General features: G+C 40.5%; 2 protein-coding genes and 1 pseudogene across 2 annotated transcripts in view; all 3 read right to left on the reverse strand.

Moving 5' to 3' along the window:
- The window catches only part of LOC115178195 (zinc finger protein 658B-like), a 1,063,446-nt gene that overhangs the window by 60,198 nt on the left and 975,568 nt on the right, over nt 1-27,680 (reverse strand). The gene's annotated exons all lie outside the window — the stretch shown is intronic.
- LOC115178792 (zinc finger protein 436 pseudogene) lies at nt 9,434-17,517 on the reverse strand (annotated as a pseudogene).
- Nucleotides 25,800-27,680, reverse strand: part of LOC115177882 (gastrula zinc finger protein XlCGF17.1-like) — a 31,190-nt gene continuing 29,309 nt past the window's right edge. Inside the window, exon 3 of the mRNA XM_029738880.1 lies at nt 25,800-27,530. Coding sequence (XP_029594740.1) covers nt 26,521-27,530 — 1,010 coding nt within the window. The 3' untranslated portion in view covers nt 25,800-26,520. The remainder of the gene's footprint in view (nt 27,531-27,680) is intronic.

Consider the following 27,680-nt stretch of genomic DNA (forward strand, 5'->3'; position numbering starts at 1 on the left):
CAAACAGCATGCAATGCAGATGTAGAAGCACGGTGGCTAGGAAAAACTCCCTAGAAAGGCCAAAACCTAGGAAGAAACCTAGAGAGGAACCAGGCTATGAGGGGTGCCGGGTGGAGATTATAACAGAACATGGCCAAGATGTTCAAATGTTCATAAATGACCAGTATGGTCAAATAATAATAATCATAGTAGTTGTCGAGGGTGCAACAAGTCAGCAACTCAAGAGTAAGTGTCAGTTGGCTTTTTCATAGCCGATCTTTGAGAGTATCTCTACCGCTCCTGCTGTCTCTAGAGAGTTGAAAACAGCAGGTCTGGGACAGGTAGCACGTCCGGTGAACAGGTCAGGGTTCCATAGCCGCAGGCAGAACAGTTGAAACTGGAGCAGCAGCACGGCCAGGTGGACTGGGGACAGCAAGGAATCATCATGCCAGGTAGTCCTGAGGCATGGTCCTAGGGCTCAGGTCCTCCGAGAGAGAGAAAGAAAGAGAGAATTAGAGAGAGCATATTTAAATTCACACAGGACACCGGATAAGACAAGAGAAATACTCCAGATGTAACAGACTGACCCTAGCCCCCCGACACATAAACTACTGCAGCATAAATACTGGAGGCTGAGACAGGAGGGGTCAGGAAACACTGTGGCCCCATCCGATGATACCCCCGGACAGGGCCAAACAGGCAGGATATAACCCCACCCACTTTGCCAAAGCACAGCCCCCACACACTAGAGGGGGTATCTCCAACCACCAACTTACCATCCTGAGACAAGGCCGAGTATAGCCCACAAAGATCTCCGCCACGGCACAACCCAAGGGGGGGCGCCAACCCAGACAGGAAGACCACGTCAGTGACTCAACCCACTCAAGTGACGCACCCCTCCTAGGGACGGCATGGAAGAACACCAGTAAGCCAGTGACTCAGCCCCTGTAATAGGGTTAGAGGCAGAGAATCCCAGTGGAGAGAGGGGAACCGGCCAGGCAGAGACAGCAAGGGCGGTTCAATGCTCCAGAGCCTTTCCGTTCACCTTCACACTCCTGGGCCAGACTACACTTAATCATAGGACCTACTGAAGAGATGAGTCTTCAGTAAAGACTTAAAGGTTGAGACTGAGTCTGTGTCTCTCACATGGGTAGGCAGACCATTCCATAAAAATGGAGCTCTATAGGAGAAAGCCCTGCCTCCAGCTGTTTGCTTAGAAATTCTAGGGACAATTAGGAGGCCTGCGTCTTGTGACCGTAGGTATGTACGGCAGGACCAAATCGGAAAGATAGGTAGGAGCAAGCCCATGTAATGCTTTGTAGGTTAGCAGTAAAACCTTGAAATCAGCCAGTGTAGGGAGGCTAGCACTGGAGTAATATGATCACATTTTTTGGTTCTAGTCAGAATTCTAGCAGCCGTATTTAGCACTAACTGAAGTTTATTTAGTGCTTTATCCGGGTAGCAGGAAAGTAGAGCATTGCAGTAGTCCAACCTAGAAGTAACAAAAGCATGGATTAATTTTTCTGCATCTTTCTGCATGCGTCCTGTTATGCCTTTTCAGGTTCTGTAAAAGGCTAAAACGTTTTTCACACTGGGAGCAATGGAACGGCTTCTCTCCTGTGTGTGTTCTCTTATGTAATTTTTGTTCCTGTGATACGAAAAATCTCATTCCACACTGGGAGCAGAGGTAAGGCTTCTGTCCTGTGTGTCTTCTTTATGGTCTTTAAGGCCTCCTAACTGGTTAAAAGTCTTTCCACATTGGAAACATTGGAAGTGTTTCTCTCCTGTGTGTGTCCTCTTGTGTGATTTCAGTTCCACTGATGAGAGAAATCTTTTTCCACACTGGGAGCAGAGGTGAGGCTTATCTCCAGAGTGTTTTCTCTCATGTATTTTCATGTCCCCTGACTGGGTAAATCTCTTGTCACACTGGGAACATTGGAATGTTTTTTCACCTGTGTGTGTCCTCTCATGATTTTTCAGATTCTCTAACAGGTTAAAACCTTTTCTACACTGGGAGCATTGGTACGGCTTCTCTCCAGAGTGGATTCTCTCATGTTCTTTCAGGCTCTTTAACTGGGTAAACTCTTTCCACATTTGGAGCAGTGATAAGGCTTTTTTGCTGTGTGTGTTCTCTTATGTGTTTTCAGATTTCCTAACCGGGTAAAACTCTTTCCACATTGGAAACATTGGAAAGGCTTTTCTCCTGTGTGTGTCGTCTCATGCTCTTTCAGTCTCCCTAACTTGGTAAAACTCTTTCCACATTGGGAGCAGGGGTGTGGTCTCGCTGGTTTGGGTGTCTCTGGGTCTGGTTTCATTGAAGGACTCTTGCCGAAGTCAAAAAAAAGAGTCAGGTCTCTCTCCTGCCAAAGACAACAGTATGTAGTTAAACCAGCAGACCTGAATGAGGTTTATTATAATAAAAAAATCCCCAATTTAAATGCCTGTTATGTGATTGCACTTCTTGACAACTACTTAAATATATAAATCTACAATAAATTACTGTCATTTAATAATGATATTAGTTATTCAATAAAGATAATGACACTAATAAATAGCATAGAGAGCTGTAGATTATACTATCAAAAGAAAATCTCAGATACACATACATAATATTAATATACAATATACTTCTTTGTTCACAACCCCAAGCTTACAAATAATTTTCTGTTTTAATAGCTGTGTAAAGAACTCGTATCTTATTTCGGCTATAGTTGTACACTAGGGATGTAAATGTAGGTCAACTAACCGACCACCATTAAACGGTTTGTTCTGAACAGCCTATAGTTTAGAGCTCCACTGACTCTATACCTGTATCTTAACCTATAGTTTAGAGCTCCACTACTGACTCTATACCTGTATCTTAGTCTATAGTTTAGAGCTCCACTGACTCTATACCTGTATCTTAACCTATAGTTTAGAGCTCCACTGACTCTATACCTGTATCTTAACCTATAGTTTAGAGCTCCACTGACTCTATACCTGTATCTTAGTCTATAGTTTAGAGCTCCACTGACTCTATACCTGTATCTTAGTCTATAGTTTACAGCTCCACTGACTCTATACCTGTATCTTAACCTATAGTTTAGAGCTCCACTGACTCTATACCTGTATCTTAACCTATAGTTTAGAGCTCCACTGACTCTATACCTGTATCTTAGTCTATAGTTTAGAGCTCCACTACTGACTCTATACCTGTATCTTAACCTATAGTTTAGAGCTCCACTACTGACTCTATACCTGTATCTTAACCTATAGTTTAGAGCTCCACTGACTCTATACCTGTATCTTAGTCTATAGTTTAGAGCACCACTGACTCTATACCTGTATCTTAACCTATAGTTTAGAGCTCCACTGACTCTATACCTGTATCTTAACCTATAGTTTAGAGCTCCACTACTGACTCTATACCTGTATCTTAACCTATAGTTTAGAGCTCCACTACTGACTCTATACCTGTATCTTAACCTATAGTTTAGAGCTCCGCTACTGACTCTATACCTGTATCTTAACCTATAGTTTAGAGCTCCACTGACTCTATACCTGTATCTTAACCTATAGTTTAGAGCTCCACTGACTCTATACCTGTATCTTAGCCTATAGTTTTGAGTGGATGCCTTTAGGTGCCTGACCATGAACATCTACAGTCACTCAATAGCCAGAGATGTGGATGTCATTACGTGAGGCTGCCATATCTTTCTAAATGTTTCCGTAGCACCTTGGGTAGTGATCCTACATGTTTCAGTAGCACCTTGGGTAGTGATCCTAAATGTTTCCGTAGCACCTTGGGTAGTGATCCTAAATGTTTCAGTAGCACCTTGGGTAGTGATCCTAGTGTTTCCGTAGCACCTTGGGTAGTGATCCTACATGTTTCAGTAGCACCTTGGGTAGTGGTCCTAGTGTTTCAGTAGCACCTTGGGTAGTGATCCTAATGTTTCAGTAGCACCTTGGGTAGTGATCCTAAATGTTTCAGTAGCACCTTGGGTAGTGATCCTAATGTTTCAGTAGCACCTTGGGTAGTAATCCTAATGTTTCCATAGCACCTTGGGTAGTGATCCTAGTGTTTCAGTAGCACCTTGGGTAGTGATCCTAATGTTTCAGTAGCACCTTGGGTAGTGATCCTAAATGTTTCAGTAGCACCTTGGGTAGTGATCGTAATGTTTCAGTAGCACCTTGGGTAGTGATCCTAATGTTTCAGTAGCACCTTGGGTAGTGATCCTAATGTTTCAGTAGCACCTTGGGTAGTGATCCTAGTGTTTCAGTAGCACCTTGGGTAGTGATCCTAATGTTTCAGTAGCACCTTGGGTAGTGATCCTAGTGTTTCAGTAGCACCTTGGGTAGTGATCCTAATGTTTCCATAGCACCTTGGGTAGTGATCCTAATGTTTCCATAGCACCTTGGGTAGTAATCCTAATGTTTCCATAGCACCTTGGGTAGTGATTCTAATGTTTCAGTAGCACCTTGGGTAGTGATCCTAAATGTTCTCTAGTTTAAGGAGATATAAGACGTCTCCTTGAATGGTAGGGTGGGGCAGTACATTTTCACTCAAATACACTATATACACAACAATTACATTCTAGACGATTCTCTGCTTCCAACTTTGTGGGAACAGTTTGGGAAAGGCCCTTTCCTGTTTCAGCATGACAATGCCCCCGTCCACAAAGCCAGGTCCATACAGAAATGGTATGTCGAGATCGGTGTGGAAGAATTTGACTGGCCCGCACAGAGCCTGACCTCGACCCCATCGAACACCTTTGGGATGAATTGGAACGCTGACTGCGAGCCAGGCCTAATCGCCAAACATCAGTGCCCGACCTCACTAATGCCCTTGTGGCTGAATGGAAGCAAGTCCCTGCAGCAATGTTCCAATATCTAGTGGAAAGCCTTTCCAGAAGACTGGAGGCTGTTATAGCAGCAAAAGGGGGACCAAGTACATATTAACACCCATGATTTTGGAATGAGATGTTTGACGAGGAGGTGAACACATTGATCATAAGTACAGCAAGCTAGTAGAGATCTGAATGCTATCATGTCCGATGGATGTTTCATGACATTGTTCTTTGAGATTACGCCGAATATGGCGGTGTATGGGTTGGGGTCAATATGGTGGTGTATGGGTTGGGTCAATATGGCGGTGTATGGGTTGGGGTCAATATGGAGGTGTATGGGTTGGGGTCAATATGGAGGTGTATGGGTTGGGGTCAATATGGCGGTGTATGGGTTGGGGTCAATATGGTGGTGTATGGGTTGGGTCAATATAGCGGTGTATGGGTTGGGGTCAATATGGAGGTGTATGGGTTGGGGTCAAAATGGAGGTGTATGGGTTTGGGGTCAATATGGCTGATCGCAGACCCTGGATAAGGTATAGAAAACAGACCCTGGATAAGGTATAGAAAACAGACCCTGGATAAGGTATTGTCACCCACGTGGTTATAACCAATGAGGAGATGGCACGTGGGTACCTGCTTCTATAAACCAATGAGGAGATAGGAGAGGCAGGACCTGCAGCGCGATCTGCGTCAGAAATAGAACTGACTTCTATTTTAGCCCTTGACAACGCAGACGCTCGTTGGTGCGAGCGAGCAGTGTGGGTGCAATAATTGAATAATATAGATTTCAAAATGTATTTTGCGACGCAAGCGGTGTAGCCAGCCTGTTAGGTATTGAAAACATACCGTGGATAAGGTACTGAAAACAGACCGTGGGTATAGAAAACAGACCGTGGATAAGGTATTGAAAACAGACCGTGGATAAGGTACTGAAAACAGACCGTGGATAAGGTATTGAAAACAGAATGAATTGTGGGAGGGGGCCTTTCAATCTTCAATAGCTCTTACGCAAAGCGGGTCACAACAATGAAAATTAAATATTCTGAATCTGGGAAGTCCAAAATCCACAGCTTTACTCCCTTGATGAAGAACACATCATTTTCCTAGTCATGGCATGCTTTGTGTAAGAGCTATTAAAGATTGAAAGGCCCCCCTCCCCCCAATAAATGATCCATCCACCCCTGATTTAGAATCGGTTCAATAGCTATTGTCGAGAGAACCGAATATCCAATATAAAACAAATTTTACTGAGGTGCATGGGACTAACTTCTCACACAGTGTGAACCCAATAGCGGAAAAAGCTCCTTGAAGATATGGATAATTCATTTGGGTTTGAAAGATGATCGACTTTAATGCTTTTGTCTTTCCAGCCATCCTTTGACGGATTCTTTATTTTAGCTATGGTACTAAAACTGAATTAAGACTCTCTTTACAAATAATGCATTTACATCCTTCGAAATCCTGAAAAAGCAAACATTAATGTTCCAAATAGATTTCTCTCCATACTTCCCCAATTCAGAATATACCACCTTCATAGTCATGGCATGCCTGGTTCAATAGCTATTGACGAGAAAACTGAATATCCAATATAAAACGACTTTTATAAAGGTGCCCCATGCTTGTTGGGGAGCAGAAGTGGAGAGATCAGAGAGCATGAGTCTTTACAACCTCCCTTTATTTTTTGGTTGTTCTAGAAATGATCTCCGAATTCTATGTTTCTGTTTTTCCAAATGAAACATTTCGTCAAGTGGTTTAAAAAAAATTATTTTGAATAATATTTGGTATCATCTGTTAAAGATTCCCAAAATGTGGGCAGTGATGGAGTTAATGTGAGACATTGGCAGCGTGGACTGTAATAATAGATATTGAGGACTACAGTATTTCAATTAATGTCATTGGATGAATTTGATCCATTGTTATCCTACAGTAGTGAACATATTCAGGTGTAGAACTTCCGTAGCATGCTCCTTTGAAACCACACTTTATTTCAACTGCTGCAGAGTTTCTTCACTTGTTTTCAACTGTACTCACTTATGTTAATCAGATCTCCTGTCTCCTCTTCCACAACAATGTTCAGACACAGACCCACCTTCTCCGTCCAGCAGGCATCCTCTTCTTTAACAGAAAGCAAGCAGCGTATCGAACTAATCATGGCCGGGGATGTAGTTAACATTAGCGACTAGCCTAGTGCTAACTTTGCCAGCCAGCTAACATTAGCTGACTAACAACAATGTAAATATGAAATTAAATACATTAAAACTTCTTAGGGATAGGGGGCAGTATTTTCACGTCTGGATGAAAAGCGTGCACAAAGTAAACTGTCTGTTACTCAGGCCCGGAAGCTAGGATACGCATATAATTAGTACATTGGAAAGAAAACACTGAAGTTTCTAAAACTGTTACAATAATGTCTGTGAGTATAACAGAACTGATTTGGCAGGCGAAACCCTGAGTACAATCCATCCAGGGACATTTTTTTTTTTAGGTCATTGTGTTTTCTATGGGAAACCTGATTAATTAGGGCCCAGATTGCAGTTCCTTTGGCTTCCACTAGATGTCAACAGTCATTAGAAATTGTTCGTTTTTATTTTGAGAAATTAAGAAGTAGTGCTATTCTTTCTACGTGTCACTCAGAAGGTCTCTAGTCTTTTGTTGCGTGTGAACAGGAGAGCGCTCCGTGTTGTTTTTCTTCGGTATTGGAAACAGATTTTCCCGTCTTAAATTTGATAGATTATTTACATTTTAGGATACCTGAGGTTGGATTAGGAACGTTGTTTGAAATGTTTGGACCAAGTTTACAGGTAACTTATTAGATACTTTGTAGTCATGTTGGGCGAGTTGGAACCGGTGTATTTCTGAATCAAACGCGCCAAATAAATGGACATTTTGGGGATATAAAGAAGGAATTTATCGAACAAAACGACCATTCATTGTGTCACTGAGATATTTGAGATTGCAAAAAGATGAACTTCAAATGTAAGGCATTTATTATATGGCTATTTCTGACTTTCGTGTCGCACCTGCCTGGTTGAAAGTGGTTTTCATGTTTTTGTATGCGGGGCGCTGTCCTCAGAAAATCGCATGGTGTGCTTTCGCTGTAAAGCCTTTTTGAAATCTGACACAGCGCCTGGATTAACAAGAAGTAAAGCTTTATTTTGATGTATTACACTTGTATTTATATGAATGTTAAATATTTATATTTCTGTAGTTTGAATTTGGCGCTCTGCAATTTCACCGCATGTTGTCAAATCTATCCCAGTAACGGGATCCGAGCGTTAAGGGATCCCTAAGAGGTTTTAAACGAGTAGATACGACAGAAATGGGGTTAAAACACAGTGACTTAGAGCTTGAATGTGTTGGCAATTTTGGCTAGCAAGCGACTGAGGTGGATGACTAGCTGTTGCTGTTGTCGAAAAGTCCCGTCCACTAGATTCTACGTCACACTGGCAGCATCGCGTGAAAGACGCACATCGCCACCTGCTGACTGGAGTGGGTAACGCAGTTGAGGAAAATATATTTTAAGACAAAAATATTTTAACAAGCACATCTGCATTTAGGGAATCAGTCATACAAAATTAGCAACTAGGTCTATACTGATCCTACATGGTGTAATAATACATCAAGTAGATGTATATAATGAACAGACTAGATCTATACTGCTCCTACATGGTGTAATAATACATCATGTAGATGTTTATAATGAACAGACTAGGTCTATACTGATCCTACATGGTGTAACAATACATCATGTAGATGTATATAATGAACAGACTTGGTCCATACTGCTCCTACATGGCAAAAATATACAAAAATATTTTGCATTAATCCAAATCTTTTTACAAATCAGCACCTGTATTTGCTCTGATATGGTGGAATAATACTGATAACATTCATGACCTTGTGAATGTTTTTAATGTAAAAAAACGTGTCAATGTTTTCAAAACGTCGTCACATTTTCATACACCTTCATTATTTAAATGAAACAAAACAACATTTAACAGGTTTCAAAGTTAGAATCAAGAAAATGCTATTAATCTATTTAGTATTTTACAATTTGCAATATCCAAATCATTTAATGAACAGCTGGCAGTTCATACTTGCATGCAATCAATCAGTTACAATCAATATGTTATTAATTAAAATAAAAAGCACATTAGAACATTGTAAAACAAAAGTAGCCATTTTGTTCTATGATTTCATTCACACAATTTGATTTCATGCGGCATAAACAAAAACACAAATTCTCAGTCAAAAAAACATTGCTTCTTTATTCTCTCATGTGCAACGAACCTTGGCAAGACCCTGTTATTCTCTGCAAACATCAAAGCAGTGACTCACTTCTGCAGGCTCATACTCGGCAACATCCGTAGATTACGACCCTACCTCACACAGGAAGCAGTGCAGGTCCTAATCCAGGCATTTGTCTCTCTGTTGGCTGGGCTCCTCTGCAACTTATCCAGAACGCCACAGCCCGCCTGGTGTTCAACCTCCCCAAGATCTCCCATGTCACCCCGCTCCTCTACATACTCCACTGGCTTCCTGTCAATGCTCGCATCCACTTCAAGACCCTGGTGCATACAAGGGAACTGCCCCTCCCTACCTACAACCCAACCAGCCCGAGCACTCCGTTATGCCATCTCTGGTCTCTTGGCCCCTCTCACCAGCTCCCAATCATCCCAGTCAAAGTTCCTCTCTGTCCTGGTACCCCAATAACGGAACCCTAATGTCAGGACAGCGGAGTCCCAGCCCATCTTCCCGAAAACCACGATGACCCTACCTCTTGAAAGAGTATCTTCAATAAATCTGACCTGAACTTGTCTTTTCCTACTAGCACTGACTTCGCTGAGAACTACTTTATGAAGGGAAAACGTACTTACTATGCCTGTGATATGTGGTTGTCTCACCTAGCTACCTTAAGGTGAATTCACCAATTGTTATTGTCTCTGGATAAGAGTGTGTGAAATATAATGGGATTTCAGTTCCCTTAATCGGGAAAAGGTCTTTCCACAATGAGAGCAGTGGTAGGGCTTCTCACCTGTGTGTATCCTCTCATGCTCTTTAGGTTCCATAAGCGAGCAAAACTCTTCCCACACTGGGAACATTGGAAGGGCTTTTCTCCTGTGTGTGTTTTCTCATGCTCTTTGAGATGGCATGACCGGATAAAGCTCTTTCCACACTGAGAGCAGTGGTAAGGCTTATCTCCGGAGTGAATTATTTTATGTAAATTCAGGTTCCCTAACTGGGTAAAACGCTTTCCACATTGGGAGCATTGGAAAGGCCTTTCTCCTCTGTGTGTAGAGTGAATTCTCTCATGTATTTTCACACCCCATAACTCAGTAAAACTCTTTCCACACTGAGAGCAATGGAAGGTCTTCCTTCCTTCTTTGTGTATTCCTTGATGCCTAATTAGGGTCCTTAACCGGGTAAAACTCTTTCCACACTGGGAACATTGGAAAGGCTTTTCTCCTGTGTGTGTCCTCTCATGTGATTTCAGGTGTGCCAACAGGGTAAAACTATTTCCACACTGGGAGCATTGAAAAGGCTTTTCTCCTGTGTGTGTCCTCTCATGCCTTTTGAGGGCCTGTGATCGTGAAAAACTCATTACACAATAGGAGCATTGGTAAGGCTTCTCTCCAGAGTGGATTCTCTCATGCATTTTCAGGCTGTCTAACCGGCTAAAACTCTTTCCACACTGGGAACATTGGAAAGGCTTTTCTCCTGTGTGTGTCCTCTCGTGCTCTTTTAGGTTGTGTAACTTGGTAAATCTCCTTCCACAGTGGGAGCAGCAGTGTCGTCCTACTGGTTTGGCCGTCTCTGGGTCTGGTTCCCCCGAAGGACTCTTCCCTAAGTCTGGTTCCCCTGAAGGACTCTTCTCTGGGTCTGGTTCCCCCGAAGGACTCTTCCCTGGGTCTGGTTCCCCTGAAGGACTCTTGTCAGAGTGAGAGTCTGGTCTCTCTCCTGTAAAAGACAGAGTATTTTGTTAAACAGAGACCCGAATGAAACCACTACATGATAAAAGTTTTCAGAACATTTCCATAAAATAAAAAAAATACTTATGAGCAGGTTGAAAGAGACAGTTTCATGGAAGCATTATACATCCTCCTTTGGGTACACTTGACAGTAGAAAATGCTTCATGTGCTAGTCATGCGAAGAGAAGTGAAGTTACTAAGGTCCCAGGATTCTGTTTTTTTTCACTACTTTCATTTATCTGCATGTCCAGCCCTCACATTTAGCCTCACAATTAAGTATTTTACCATATTCTTTTCAGGACACAAGTAAAATGAAAAATGGTTTGACTTAAAAAGTTGCATTCATGAGTATTATTGACTAATGTCAAGAAAATAAATGAGTTAAGTACAGACATTGTTTGCTTAGTCGGAAATGAATATCAAATAAGAATGTATTGGTCACATACACATATTTAGCAGATGTTATTGCGGGTGTAGCTTAACGCTTGTGTTTCTAGCTCCAACAGTGCAGTAGTATCTAACAATTTACAACAATACACACAAATCTAAAAGTAAAATAATGGAATTAAGAAATGTATAAATATTAGGACGAGCAATGTCGGAGTGGCATTGACAAATAGAATATAGTATATACATATGAAGTGAGTAAAACAGTATGCAAACATTATTAAAGTGACCAGTGATTCTATGTATATAGAAGGTGTAGGGATGAGTAACCGGGTGGTAGCCGGCTAGTGACCGTGACTAAGTTCAGGACAGGGTACTGGGTGGAGGCCGGCTAGTGATGGCTATTTAACAGTCTGATGGCCTTGACATAGAAGCTGTTTTTCAGTCTGTCAGTCCCAGCTTTGATGCACCTGTACTGACCTCTGCTTCTGGATGAGAGTGGGGTGAACAGGCCGTGGCTCAGGTGGTTGACTGCCTACAAACAGACTTGAAATCATTGGCCACTTTAATAAATCAATCACTAGTCACTTTAATAATGTTTACATATCTTGCATTACTCATCTCATATGTATATACTATATTTTATACCATCTATTGCATCTTGCCTATGCTGCTCTGTCATTGCTCATCCATATATTTATATGTATATATTCTTATTCCATTCCTTTACTTAGATTTGTGTGTATTAGGTAGTTGTTGTGGAATTGTTAGATTACATGTTAGATATTGCTGCACCGTCGGAACTAGAAACACAAGCATTTTGCTACAATCAAAATAACATCTAACCATGTGACCAATAACATTTGATTCGGTATCGTTAAATCACACAGACTAATGGTTGGTATCGGCGGATGCTGAAGAAACGGACGGATCCAATGGGGGACTGTAGCAGTCTGTAGCTCAAACACAGAATGTTTCAAACGGTTTGGAATAGGGCTGGGACGATACCAGTATCGCAATACTCGTTAGTATCGTGGCAAAACACCAAACGGATGTAACTTTTTTTTGTGGAAAACAGCCCTAATGATGGCTATAGCACATAATATTTTACAAAGAGCAGGTTTTTAAAGGACCGAAGAGTTTAGTCTGCTTCGTGTTTTCCTTTTTGCCATGGAAAAAAATATTGTGATAAGCCCTAGTTTGGAAGCACTAAATCACGCCAGCGTTACCATGGGATTCAAAGCTGAACATGTTATTACTCATTATTACCTCATGAAAGTGACAAACTGATAGCTTTTCATTTTTTGTCAAAAACAACTTTATATCGAAGGAGCGCCTTTGATTTGACGGCCTGTACATCCGCACACAAACAGAAAAATAATACATAGAAATATATTAAAATGTTGTGAAAATGTATGTATCGTATATATATATATATATATATATATATGCACTGCAATAAAGTCAAATATATGTAAATACACAGTATCATTCAGGGGCTTTTATTTATACAATTTTCTACATTGTAGAATAATAGTGAAAACTATGAAATAACACATATGGAATCATGTAGTAACCAAAACAAGTGTTAAACAAATCAAAATATATTTAATATTTGAGATTCAAAGTAGCCATCCTTTGCCTTGACAGCTTTGCACACTCTTGGCATTCTCTCAACCAGCTTCATGAGGTAGTCACCTGGAATGCATTTCAATTAACTGGTGTGCCTTTGTAAAAGTTCATTTGTGGAATTTCTTTCCTTAATGCGTTTGAGTCAGTTGTGTTGTGACAAGGTAGGGGTGGTATACAGAAGATAGTCCTATTTTTTAAAAGACCAAGTCCATATTATGGCAAGAATAGCTCAAATAAGCAAAGAGAAATGATTACATCATTACTTTAAGACATGAAGGTCAGTCAATGTAGAACATTTCAAGAACTTCTTCAAGTGCAGTCGCTAAAAATATCAAGCGCTATGATGAAACTGGCTCTCATGAGGACCGCCACAGGAAAGGAAGACCCAGAGTTACCTCTGCTGCAGAGGATAAGTTCATTAGAGTTACCAGCCTCAGATTGCAGCCCAAATACATGTTTCACAGAGTTCAAGTAACAGACACATCTCAACATCAATTGTTCAGAGGAGACATACATGAATCACTGCAAAGAAACCACTACTAAAGGACACCAATAAGAAGAGACTTGCTTGGGCCAAGAAACACGAGTAGTGGACATTAGACCGGTGGAAATCTGTCCTTTGGTCTGATGAGTCCAAATGTAAGATTTTTGGTTGCAACCACCGTGTCTTTGTGAGGCGTAGAATAAGTGAACAGATGAATTCCGCATGTGTGGTTCCGAGGTGTGGTGTGGGTGTGGGGGTGCTTCGCTGGTGACACTGATTTATTTACAATTCAAAGCACACTTAAACAGCATGGCTACAACCGTATTCTGCGGTGACACGCCATCCCATCTGGTTTGTGCTTAGCGGATCTAGATGACCTGGCATCCACAATCACCCGACCTCTACCCAATTGAGATGGTTTGGACCGCAGAGTGAAGGAAAAGCAGCCAACAAGTGCTCAGCACGTGGGAACTCCTTCAAGACTGTTGGAAAAGCATTCCAGGTGACTACCTCATGAAGCTGGTTGAGAGAATGCAAAGCTGTCATCAAGGCAAAGGCTGGCTACTTTTAAGAATCTCAAAGATATTTTCATTTGATTAACAGTTTTTAGGTTACTGCATGATTCCATGTGTTTCATAGTTTTGATGTCTTTACTATTATTCTACAATGTAGAATAACTAACAGAACTGTCTACTGTGGTGGAAATATACCAGTTTATCTTCATGTCAATTAACATAACTCTGCTGGTTGTCCTGGTAACAGATACCAGTGGGCAGATCCATTTTATTTGTTCAAACTAAACTACAGCACTTACTTTGAGTCAAATCTGCTCCTTTCATCTCTTCTCCTAATGTTTATAAGTTATATTCTCCACGAATCAATGTCTAGGTATGTGCACATCCTCATCCTAGACTTGTCCTCTGCTTTTAATTGCATGCAGCCTCACCTTGTCTGTGACTAACCCCCCCACCTACAGGTGATCCCAGCAGTACGTTGTGGGCGCTGGACTTCCTGTATGTCAAGTTCAACAACACAACATCCCTTCCTCTGTGTCGGGGGCTTCAGGGCCTCTATGATACATGGGATAAAGGCCAAGCACATCAGAGGACCCCACACAGAACCTTTTTCTAGGTTTTGAGCTGCTGACCTCCTGAAGGAGATATAAGGTCCCACTGTTCAGCAAGAATAGGAGCAGGGCAAGTTTCAATCTGGCAGCCACATTTGGCTGTTGAACAGTAGGACAGATGCCCATCAGGCTGCTGAACAGTTGGACAGAGAGAGGCCCATCAGGCCGCTGAACAGTAGGACAGATGCAGGCCCATCAGGCTGCTGAACAGTAGGACAGAGAGAGGCCCATCAGGCTGCTGAACAGTAGGACAGATGTAGGCCCATCAGGCTGCTGAACAGTAGGACAGATGCAGGCCCATCAGGCTGCTGAACAGTAGGACAGATGAAGGCCCATCAGGCTGCTGAACAGTAGGACAGAGAGAGGCCCATCAGGCTGCTGAACAGTAGGACAGATGTAGGCCCATCAGGCTGCTGAACAGTAGGACAGAGAGAGGCCCATCAGGCTGCTGAACAGTAGGACAGATGTAGGCCCATCAGGCTGCTGAACAGTTGGACAGAGAGGCCCATCAGGCTGCTGAACAGTAGGACAGAGAGAGGCCCATCAGGCCGCTGAACAGTAGGACAGAGTGAGGCCCATCAGGCTGCTGAACAGTAGGACAGATGCAGGCCCATCAGGCTGCTGAACAGTAGGACAGAGAGAGGCCCATCAGGCTGCTGAACAGTAGGACAGATGAGGCCCATCAGGCTGCTGAACAGTAGGACAGAGAGAGTCCCATCAGGCCGCTGAACAGTAGGACAGATGCAGGCCCATCAGGCTGCTGAACAGTAGGACAGAGAGAGGCCCATCAGGCTGCTGAACAGTAGGACAGATGTAGGCCCATCAGGCTGCTGAACAGTAGGACAGATGCAGGCCCATCAGGCTGCTGAACAGTAGGCCAGATGAAGGCCCATCAGGCTGCTGAACAGTAGGACAGAGAGAGGCCCATCAGGCTGCTGAACAGTAGGACAGATGTAGGCCCATCAGGCTGCTGAACAGTAGGACAGATGTAGGCCCATCAGGCTGCTGAACAGTTGGACAGAGAGGCCCATCAGGCTGCTGAACAGTAGGACAGAGAGAGGCCCATCAGGCCGCTGAACAGTAGGACAGAGTGAGGCCCATCAGGCTGCTGAACAGTAGGACAGATAGAGGCCCATCAGGCTGCTGAACAGTAGGACAGATGCAGGCCCATCAGGCTGCTGAACAGTAGGACAGAGAGAGGCCCATCAGGCTGCTGAACAGTAGGACAGAGAGAGGCCCATCAGGCCGCTGAACAGTAGGACAGATGCAGGCCCATCAGGCTGCTGAACAGTAGGACAGATGAGGCCCATCAGGCTGCTGAACAGTAGCACAGAGAGAGTCCCATCAGGCCCCTGAACAGTAGGACAGATGAGGCCCATCAGGCTGCTGAACAGTAGGACAGAGAGAGGCCCATCAGGCTGCTGAACAGTAGGACAGAGAGAGGCCCATCAGGCCACTGAACAGTAGGACAGATAGAGGCCCATCAGGCTGCTGAACAGTAGGACAGATAGAGGCCCATCAGGCTGCTGAACAGTAGGACAGATGTAGGCCCATCCGGCTGCTGAACAGTAGGACAGATGTAGGCCCATCAGGCTGCTGAACAGTAGGACAGATGTAGGCCCAATGCACGGTCAGACAGTAGGCCAAAGAGATGTGTGACTTGTGTACTAACTTTCCAGTTTTCCATACTGGATGTTTTCTAGTGTATTGTGTTTGTGTACCTAAATTAATTTCCATGTAAAATGGACAATAAACTATATCATATCATTAATTTAAAAGTAAAAAATGCATGTACCAATCGTAGATAATCCTTTAACATTTCCTACAGTACTGAACAACATATTCATGTGTAGAACTTCAGTAGAATGCCCCTTTAAAAACCACACATTGGTTCAACAACTGCCTGAGTTTGTGCCCCTGTTTGTAAGACCATACTCACTGGTGTTAATCAGGTCTTCAGTCTCCTCCCCAATTTCTTCCTTTTCTTTCACTCCCAAAATGTACTCCTTTTTTATTGAGGGAGCGTCCTCTTCCACTCCAAACGGTTCTTTCTCTTCTTTCACTGTAACAGCCTCCTCCTCTTTCAATGTGGTATACTCCTCTTCCATTCTGAAAGCTTCTACCTCCTCCTCTTCCACTCCAAATGGTTCTCTCTCTTCAACATCCTCCTCTTCCTCCTTTTTAATTCTGGAAGCTTCTACCTCCTCCTCTTCCACTGTGACAGCCTCTATCCCCTCTTCCACTCCAAATGGTTCTCTCTCTTCAACATCCTCCTCTTCCTCCTTTTTAATTCTGGAAGCTTCTACCTCCTCCTCTTCCACTGTTACATACTGTATTCCCTCTTTCATTCCAAAAGGTTCTTTCTCTTCTTTCAATGTAATATCCTCTTCTTCCTCCTTTTTAATTCTGAAATCTTCTTCCTCTCCTATCACTGTAACATCCTCCTCTTCTTCTTCTTTCACGGCAATGTTCAGCCCCAGAGCTTCTTTCTCTGTCCAGCAGACCTCTTCTTTGGCAGAGGGGGAGTATTTTAGCGAGCTCATGGTCAGGGATGTTAGCTAGATAGCATTAGTGACTAGCCTAGTCTAAGCTCAGTATCAATCTTAACAATGTAGTACATTTAACAAGCAAATTACGTTTTAAGTTAACTAAGAGACAAGTTGTGTTAAAAACACAGATTAATATACAAATTATCAAAGGAGCTTCCATGCATCAGTTTAATGTTGGCCAGTAAGCTACCGAGGTGGCTGAATTAGTTACCATTTTGTTTTTAGGGAGAGTCCCGTCCCGTCCACTAGATTATACGTCACGTAAAAAGCATCAACTGAATGACTCACATCGCCATCTGCTGACTGGAGTTGGTAAAGCAGTTATTCACGACATTGTTTATTCTGGCAAAAAAATTACAAATAATAATAATAATTTCAAAATGAGCAAATACATTTCAAATAAGAAAATACATTTTCTCTAACCCCTTAGCCAATACTTTCCTCATCACAAGAAAAGATAATTACTTTTTTCATCCCGATGGGGAAATGTTGTTTGCGGCTCTGTGTATGTACAAACATATCAAACATACAAAGGACATCAAGACAACTGCAGACAATAAATATGACAATAGAAGATGAGCTTCTACTTTTGTCAAATTTATTGTAAAACGCCTTTACATTTCTTACAAAATAATAAGGAGTTTTATTGTTAGATGAATCATTTGTTGAATTAGATTAAACAAAGATGTAGGCCTACTCAATAACAAAAATAACTATTTTAGTGGTGACTCAAATCTGTAGCCTATAGTAAGGTGAGTAGCCTAGATAGCTAATTTAGAACAAATTGATATTTTTCTTCCCTTTTTAACACTACAAGTAACAATATAAATCGACATCTCTGTCTGATTCCATCTCCATCAGTTTTTTTCTTGTAAGCCTTTTCCCATCCTGGAATCTGAGACCTTATGGGAATCTGTGGTAGGGAAGAAAAATGTATGACAATTTGGCATAGACACTATACATTACCCATAGTTATCATCATCATCATCATCATCATCAACAACAACAAAGCTAGATTTCTGTTCGGCTAAACCTGTCACCCGGAGAGAACTAAATGAACATGTATGCGTCTTTGGTGATTGTAATTTATTCATTTGATTACGTGCCATTTATTTCAATGCATTATGTTTAGGATTTAACTGACAGTTTGCGTTCGTTGTCAGTAGTTTAATGCGCAGGTAATTGTAATCTTCATGTCGGGATTGTTGTGACTTAATTAATAGCCTGTATTTAGTGGCTTTAATATGTTCAGTGCACTCGGAAAGTATTCAGACCCCTTCCCCCTTTTCCACATTTTGTCTCCTCTTTCATTCCGAAATATACATTTTCAGGTTGACAGTCATCAGGGCAGAATGGGACAAGAATTCTGCCTTGGCATTTTATCTACACCAGGCCGCATCACTGCATACAGCCAACTCGCCCGCCCAGGAACTTCAGGTATTCAATTGAATGTCAAATATAAATATTCTTTATCCAGCCAGCTCTTTCTAAGGTACCGACCTTAGGTTGACAAGAGAATTTGTCAATTGTAACAAATTTAAGAGAATTTGTAACCACCCCCTTACAATCTTATCAACTTTCACCATGGCTTTTGCCCAATATGTAATATTCATGATTGATGTCATCTATAATATTAAACACAAGACGTTAATGTTTTGTACCAAAATAACACCCATCTATTTTGAAAATCAACATATCACTCTATAATTAACTAATGCATATTTGACAATAGTGTAAATATATAACATTTCACGATTGACCTACATATGTGGATTCTTCGTGTCGGCTTTCTTTCCTGACTGACGAGTTTGTTTACATCATCATCTAATCAAACATCAACAATGTCCACAAAGGGGACCACTTACTGTAGTGACAGTGTTATCTTCTCTCTCGTCATGTAGTTGCTGTAGCACGATATGTCCATTTTGACAAACACGTGGGCCAACTTTTTCTCTGTCTTCATGTAGTTGCCATGGCGTTTAATCCCCAACGATATGTCCATTTTGAAAAACACCTGGGCCAACTTTTCTTTCTTGTCATGTAGTTGCTGTGAAAGGTAAACCCCTTCATTAATCCAGCCCTGGGCCCACAGACCACTGGCCATGCCACCTTTTTAATGTTTTATTTTCTACCTGCGTAACTACAATATATGTGTATAGGTGTTTTTGTAGACCCCTCTGGATTTGAACACGATATCCCAGAAACCGCAGATCTCATTGGTAGTTGCTGCTGTTATGATGTAGCATCAACATAAACTCTGAGATTTTGTGGCTGTGGTAACGAGTGACAACCCAACAGAGTCAGGAAATTTGAGACTGTGGATGCCAATGCAATAACAGTTAAGGACAAGATTGAATATAACTTGATTCCACTTTAGAACAACAGAACATTCTGAAAGTATTCAGACCCCTTCCCTTTTACCACATTGCGTTAATTTACAGCCTTATTTTAAAATATATTAAATTATACATTTTCCTCACCAATCTACACACAATACCCTACGACAAAGCGAAAACAGATTTTTTTTTGCAAATGTATTAAAAATAAAAAACAAATCTTATTTACATAAGTATTCAGACCCTTTGCTATGAGACTCGAAATTGAGCTCAGGTGCATCCTGTTTCCATTGATCATCCTTGAGATGTTTCTACAACTTGATTGGAGTCCACCTGTGGTAAATTAAATTGATTGGACATGATTTGGGAAGGCACACACCTGTCTATATAATGTCCCACAGTTGACAGTGCATGTCAGAGCAAAAACCAAGCCATGAGGTCGAAGGAATTGTCAATAGAGCTCTGAGGCCGGTGGCTTGACACACTCAGTGGCCTCCATCATTCTTAAAATGGAAGAAGTTTGAAACCACCAAGACTCTTCCTAGAGCTGGCCGTCCGGCCAAACTGAGCAATCGGGGAGAAGGGCCTTGGTCAGGGAGGTGACCAAGAACCTAATGGTCACACTGACAGAGCTCCAGAGTTCCTCTGTGGATATGGGAGAACCTTCCAGAAGGACAACCATCTCTGCAGCACTCCACCAATCAGGCATTTATAGTAGAGTGGCCAGACAGAAGCCACACCTCAGTGAAAGGCACATGACAGCCCGCTAGGAGTTTGCCAAAAGGTACCTAAAGACTCTCAGACCATGAGAAACAAGATTCTCTGGTCTGATGAAAGCAAGATTGAACTCTTTGGCCTGAATGCCAAGCGTCAGCTCTGGAGGAAACCTGGCACCATCCCTACGGTGCAGCATGGTGGTGGCAGCATCATGCTATGCGGATGTTTTTCAGCTGCAGGGACTGAGAGAGTAGTCAGGATCGAGGGAATGATGAACGGCGCAAAGTACAGAGAGATCCTTGATGAAAACCTGCTCCATAGTGGTCAGGACCTCAGACTGGGGCGAACCCGATCAGACATCTCTGCAGAGACCTGAAAATAGCTGTGCAGCGACGCTCCACATCCAACCTGACACAGCGCTTGAGAGGATCTGCAGAGAAGAATGGGAGAAACTCCCCAAATACAGGTGTGCCAAGCTTGTAGCGTCATACCCAAGAAGACTCTAGGCTGTAATCGCCCACAAAGGTGCTTCATCAAAGTACTGAGGAAAGGGTCTGAATACTGATGTAAATGTTATGTTTTTGCTTTGTCATTATGGGGTATTGTGTGTAGATTGATGAGGGGAAAAAACTATTTAATCAATTTTAGAATATAAAGCTGTAACGTAACAAAATGCATTGTAACTCTAATAGTTATATTGTAATAAAAAAAATATTCACGTTGTCGGCCAGAAGGGTAGCTAATGTTAACAATGTCAAGGTAGCTAGCTAGTTAACTTAGCTACATGGTTGACAATAGCTACCGTGAATTTCCCTGCCTGGTACAAGATAGCTAATGTACTAAAGCTATCGTCATATTGCTATCATGCAGTGTAAAATAATACATTTTGACTATCATAGCTCTATATTCATAGAAAATAACCTTGGCATGCTTTTGAATCCTTTGCCCGAGTGACTCATAGCTATACTAAGCTACCTAATAAAATTACTGGGATGGTTCTATACTAGTTACATTACTGGGATGGTTCTATACTAGTTACTACCTAATAACATTACTGTGATGGTTCTATACTAGTTACTACCTAATAACATTACTGGGATGGTTCTATACTAGTTACATTACTGGGATGGTTCTATACTAGTTACTACCTAATAACATTACTGTGATGGTTCTATACTAGTTACTACCTAATAACATTACTGGGATGGTTCTATACTAGTTACCTAAAAACATTACTGGGATGGTTCTGTACTAGTTACCTAATAACATTACTGGGATGGTTCTGTACTAGTTACCTAATAGCATTACTGGGATGGTTCTATACTAGTTACTACCTAATAACATTACTGTGATGGTTCTATACTAGTTACTACCTAATAACATTACTGGGATGGTTCTATACTAGTTACCTAAAAACATTACTGGGATGGTTCTATACTAGTTACCTAATAACATTACTGGGATGGTTCTGTACTAGTTACCTAATAGCATTACTGGGATGGTTCTGTACTAGTTACCTAATAACATTACTGGGATGGTTCTATACTAGTTACTACCTAATAACATTACTGGGATGGTTCTGTACTAGTTACCTAATAACATTACTGGGATGGTTCTATACTAGTTACTACCTAATAACATTACTGGGATGGTTCTATACTAGTTACATTACTGGGATGGTTCTATACTAGTTACTACCTAATAACATTACTGTGATGGTTCTATACTAGTTACTACCTAATAACATTACTGGGATGGTTCTATACTAGTTACATTACTGGGATGGTTCTATACTAGTTACTACCTAATAACATTACTGGGATGGTTCTATACTAGTTACTACCTAATAACATTACTGGGATGGTTCTATACTAGTTACCTAAAAACATTACTGGGATGGTTCTGTACTAGTTACCTAATAACATTACTGGGATGGTTCTGTACTAGTTACCTAATAGCATTACTGGGATGGTTCTATACTAGTTACTACCTAATAACATTACTGTGATGGTTCTATACTAGTTACTACCTAATAACATTACTGGGATGGTTCTATACTAGTTACATTACTGGGATGGTTCTATACTAGTTACTACCTAATAACATTACTGTGATGGTTCTATACTAGTTACTACCTAATAACATTACTGGGATGGTTCTATACTAGTTACCTAAAAACATTACTGGGATGGTTCTATACTAGTTACCTAATAACATTACTGGGATGGTTCTGTACTAGTTACCTAATAGCATTACTGGGATGGTTCTGTACTAGTTACCTAATAGCATTACTGGGATGGTTCTGTACTAGTTACCTAATAACATTACTGGGATGGTTCTGTACTAGTTACCTAATAACATTACTGGGATGGTTCTATACTAGTTACTACCTAATAACATTACTGGGATGGTTCTATACTAGTTACTACCTAATAACATTACTGGGATGGTTCTGTACTAGTTACCTAATAACATTACTGGGATGGTTCTATACTAGTTACTACCTAATAACATTACTGGGATGGTTCTATACTAGTTACCTACTAACATTACTGGGATGGTTCTATACTAGTTACTACCTAATAACATTACTGGGATGGTTCAATACTAGTTACTACCTAATAACATTACTGGGATGGTTCTATACTAGTTACTACCTAATAACATTACTGGGATGGTTCTATACTAGTTACTACCTAATAACATTACTGGGAGGGTTCTATACTAGTTACTACCTAATAACATTACTGGGATGGTTCTATACTAGTTACCTAATAACATTACTGGGATGGTTCTATACTAGTTACCTAATAACATTACTGGGATGGTTCTATACTAGTTACCTAATAACATTACTGGGATGGTTCTATACTAGTTACCTAATAACATTACTGGGATGGTTCTATACTAGTTACCTAATAACATTACTGGGATGGTTCTATACTAGTTACCTAATAACATTACTGGGATGGTTCTATACTAGTTACCTAATAATATTACTGGGATGGTTCTATACTAGTTACCTAATAACATTACTGGGATGGTTCTATACTAGTTACTACCTAATAACATTACTGGGATGGTTCTATACTAGTTACTACCTAATAACATTACTGGGATGGTTCTATACTAGTTACATTACTGGGATGGTTCTATACTAGTTACTACCTAATAACATTACTGGGATGGTTCTATACTAGTTACCTAATAACATTACTGGGATGGTTCTATACTAGTTACTACCTAATAACATTACTGGGATGGTTCTATACTAGTTACTACCTAATAACATTACTGGGATGGTTCTTTACTAGTTACCTAATAACATTACTGGGATGGTTCTATACTAGTTACCTAATAACATTACTGGGATGGTTCTATACTAGTTACCTAATAACATTACTGGGATGGTTCTATACTAGTTACCTAATAACATTACTGGGATGGTTCTATACTAGTTACTACCTAATAACATTACTGGGATGGTTCTATACTAGTTACTACCTAATAACATTACTGGGATGGTTCTATACTAGTTACATTACTGGGATGGTTCTATACTAGTTACCTAATAACATTACTGGGATGGTTCTATACTAGTTACTACCTAATAACATTACTGGGATGGTTCTATACTAGTTACTACCTAATAACATTACTGGGATGATTCTATACTAGTTACCTAATAACATTACTGGGATATTTCTATACTAGTTACTACCTAATAACATTACTGGGATGGTTCTATACTAGTTACCTAATAACATTACTCGGATGGTTCTATACTAGTTACCTAATAACATTACTGGGATGGTTCTATACTAGTTACCTAATAACATTACTGGGATGGTTCTATACTAGTTACTACCTAATAACATTACTGGGATGGTTCTATACTAGTTACTACCTAATAACATTACTGGGATGGTTCTATGCTAGTTACTACCTAATAACATTACTGGGATGGTTCTATACTAGTTACCTAATAACATTACTGGGATGGTTCTATACTAGTTACTACCTAATAACATTACTGGGATGGTTCTATACTAGTTACTACCTAATAACATTACTGGGATGGTTCTATACTAGTTACTACCTAATAACATTACTGGGATGGTTCTTTACTAGTTACCTAATAACATTACTGGGATGGTTCTATACTAGTTACTACCTAATAACATTACTGGGATGGTTCTATACTAGTTACCTAATAACATTACTGGGATGGTTCTATACTAGTTACCTAATAACATTACTGGGATGGTTCTATACTAGTTACTACCTAATAACATTACTGGGATGGTTCTATACTAGTTACATTACTGGGATGGTTCTATACTAGTTACTACCTAATAACATTACTGGGATGGTTCTATACTAGTTACCTAATAACATTACTGGGATGGTTCTATACTAGTTACTACCTAATAACATTACTGGGATGGTTCTATACTAGTTACTACCTAATAACATTACTGGGATGGTTCTATACTAGTTACTACCTAATAACATCACTGGGATGGTTCTGTACTAGTTACCTAATAACATTACTGGGATGGTTCTATACTAGTTACTACCTAATAACATTACTGGGATGGTTCTATACTAGTTACTACCTAATAACATTACTGGGATGGTTCTATACTAGTTACTACCTAATAACATTACTGGGATGGTTCTATACTAGTTACTACCTAATAACATTACTGGGATGGTTCTATACTAGTTACTACCTAATAACATTACTGGGATGGTTCTATACTAGTTACTACCTAATAACATTACTGGGATGGTTCTATACTAGTTACCTAATAACATTACTGGGATGGTTCTATACTAGTTACCTAATAACATTACTGGGATGGTTCTATACTAGTTACCTAATAACATTACTGGGATGGTTCTATACTAGTTACCTAATAACAGTACTGGGATGGTTCTATACTAGTTACTACCTAATAACATTACTGGGATGGTTCTATACTAGTTACCTAATAACATTACTGGGATGGTTCTATACTAGTTACTACCTAATAACATTACTGGGATGGTTATATACTAGTTACTACCTAATAACATTACTGGGATGGTTCTATACTAGTTACCTAATAACATTACTGGGATGGTTCTATACTAGTTACCTAATAACATTACTGGGATGGCCCATTGGTTCTATGGCTATGAAGATGTTGTGTATGGATTGTAAAGTGTTATACTCAACTCTTCTGCATGACAATCATTATTGGTTATACATAAAATACCATGTAGTGAATATTACAATACAATCCTAATAACAGCTGTGAACATTTATTTTTCTTCTGTAGGATTTCAGGTTTGAAGAGCCGCAGACCGTCCAGGGGCACAGGCAGGGATGCAGAAAGAATTGGACAAGAAGATTTATCCAACAAAGCAGGATCAATGAGTTAGCCTCACCTTATGTATTATTTGACATTTTTAGAAGCTTTAAAAAATGGTCTAATTGACTCAATAACCAAGTTTAGATTTCCTAATGAACCAGAAATGTCATAGTTATGTCTGGTTCTTTATAAAAGTTAGATGGCTAACTTATTGATCCTGCCTTGCAGTACACCCCTCTCAATATGAATATGTACATTATGGATAATTACTGTTAGAATAAGGATTGTTATTTTTTTTTTCACATGTAGAAGTGACCATATATTCCCTTAAAGCCACACTCTGTAAGAAACATATGCAACTCAAATATAAACAATAGATGATTTGTTGAATGAGGTACACTCAGTCACACACATAGAAAACCCAGAGCCAGAGTTTGAAAAGCACCATTTAATCACAGAGAGCATACACATTGAAACTGTCGTGCACTCTTAAAACTGACATACTTCATTTTTCAATTAATATCTTTAGATAAAAAGACTAACACACACATGTATTGTTGAATAGGCTTTTAAAAAGGCCCAGTGCAGTCAAAAACATGTTTTTATAAATATTTCCACACTGAGCTGGAATAATACTGTGAAAATGATGATCATGTCCTTTTAGTGTAAGAGCTGTTTCAAAAGACCGCCTGAAATTTCAGCCTGTTTTGGAAGGATGACATTTTGGCGTTCTTGATATCACCATCAGGCAGTAAATTAGTTATCAAATCAATAAGAAAACCTCTCTGTCAATAAGAGCTAGTTCAGTTGTTCCCTCTCCATTCAGTCCCATCAAAACTCTTGCTTGAGAAATTGGTCTTTGCTAAGAAGTTCTTTTTGTTTTGACCATTTTAATTGAAAACAATCACTGTAAGGTACCTAATTATTATCCAGAAATGATTTGATATTGAGATTTTTTTTAAATGGCTGCATTGGACCTTTAAAGCTAGTATGACAGTTGAACTAAGCTCATGAGGCATTTATATTATATTCTATTAATCAAGAATCAATGAGTATGTATCATTAATTTAGAAAAAAAAGTATGCAGCAACTAAGGATTCCAGCATCGAACCAAGTTGATTTTATGTGACATGAACAAAAACACAAATTGTCAGTCAAAAACATAAGTCAGAACATAGCTTCTTCATTCTCTCATGTGCTTTCAGGCACCATAACCGGGTAAACCTCTTTCCACACCGGGAACAGTGGTATGGCTTCTCTCCAGTGTGTGTCCTCTCGTGCTCTTTTAGGCTCCCTAACTGGGTAAAACTCTTTCCACAATGAGTGCACAATGGTTTTAAGCCTGTGTGTATTTTTTCATGCGCTTTCAAATGACAACGCTGGATAAATCTCTTTCCACACTGAGAGCATTTGAAAGGCCTCTCTACAGAGTGTGTTCTCTCATGTTTTTTCAGGTCCCATGGTGATAAAAACACATTTTCACACTGGGAGCATTGATACGGCTTCTCTACAGTGTGTGATCTTTTATGCCTTTTTAAGTTCCCTAAATGGGTAAAACTCTTTCCACACAGGGAGCAATAGTAAGGCTTCACTCCTGTGTGTGTCCTCTCATGCTCTTTCAGTTGCCCTGGCCAGCTAAAACTCTTTCCACACTGGGAACAGAGGTATGGCTTCTCCCCTGTGTGTGTTCTCTTATGTGATTTCAGGGCTCCTGATGAAACATATCTATTTTCACACTGGGAGCAGTGGTAGGGCTTCTCCCCTGTATGTGTCATTTCATGCATTTTCAGTTTCCTTAACTGGATAAAACCTTTTCCACACTGGGAGCAGTAATAACACTTCTCCCCTGTGTGCGTTCTCTTGTGTTCTTTCAGGTGGCTTAACCGGATAAAACTCTTTCCACACTGGGAGCAGTGATGAGGCTTTTCCCCTGTGTGTGTCCTTGCATGTTCTTTTAGGTTCCATAACCTTGTAAAACACTTTCCACACTGGGAACATTGGTAGGGCTTTTCTCCTGTGTGTGTAATCTCATGCTTTTTAAGTCTCCCTAACTTGGTAAAACTCTTTCCACATTGGGAAGAGTGGCGTCGTCTTGCTGGTTTAGATGTCTCTGGTTCTTCTGAAAGACACTTTTCGCTGTCAGAGTGAGAGTCTTGTCTCTCTCCTGCCAAAGACAAAGAGTATTTAGTTAAATACTAAACTGAAGACCTGAAACAAACTTGAATGATACCTAGGGTTAAATCCAGACTAGTTCTCTCAAAATCCTGAGTTCAGTTTGTAGAACATTTTAGAACATCCTGGTTGGGTTCTGGAA

This window comes from Salmo trutta, chromosome 38 (assembly GCF_901001165.1).
Source record: "Salmo trutta chromosome 38, fSalTru1.1, whole genome shotgun sequence".
Classification (NCBI taxonomy): Eukaryota; Metazoa; Chordata; class Actinopteri; order Salmoniformes; family Salmonidae; genus Salmo; species Salmo trutta.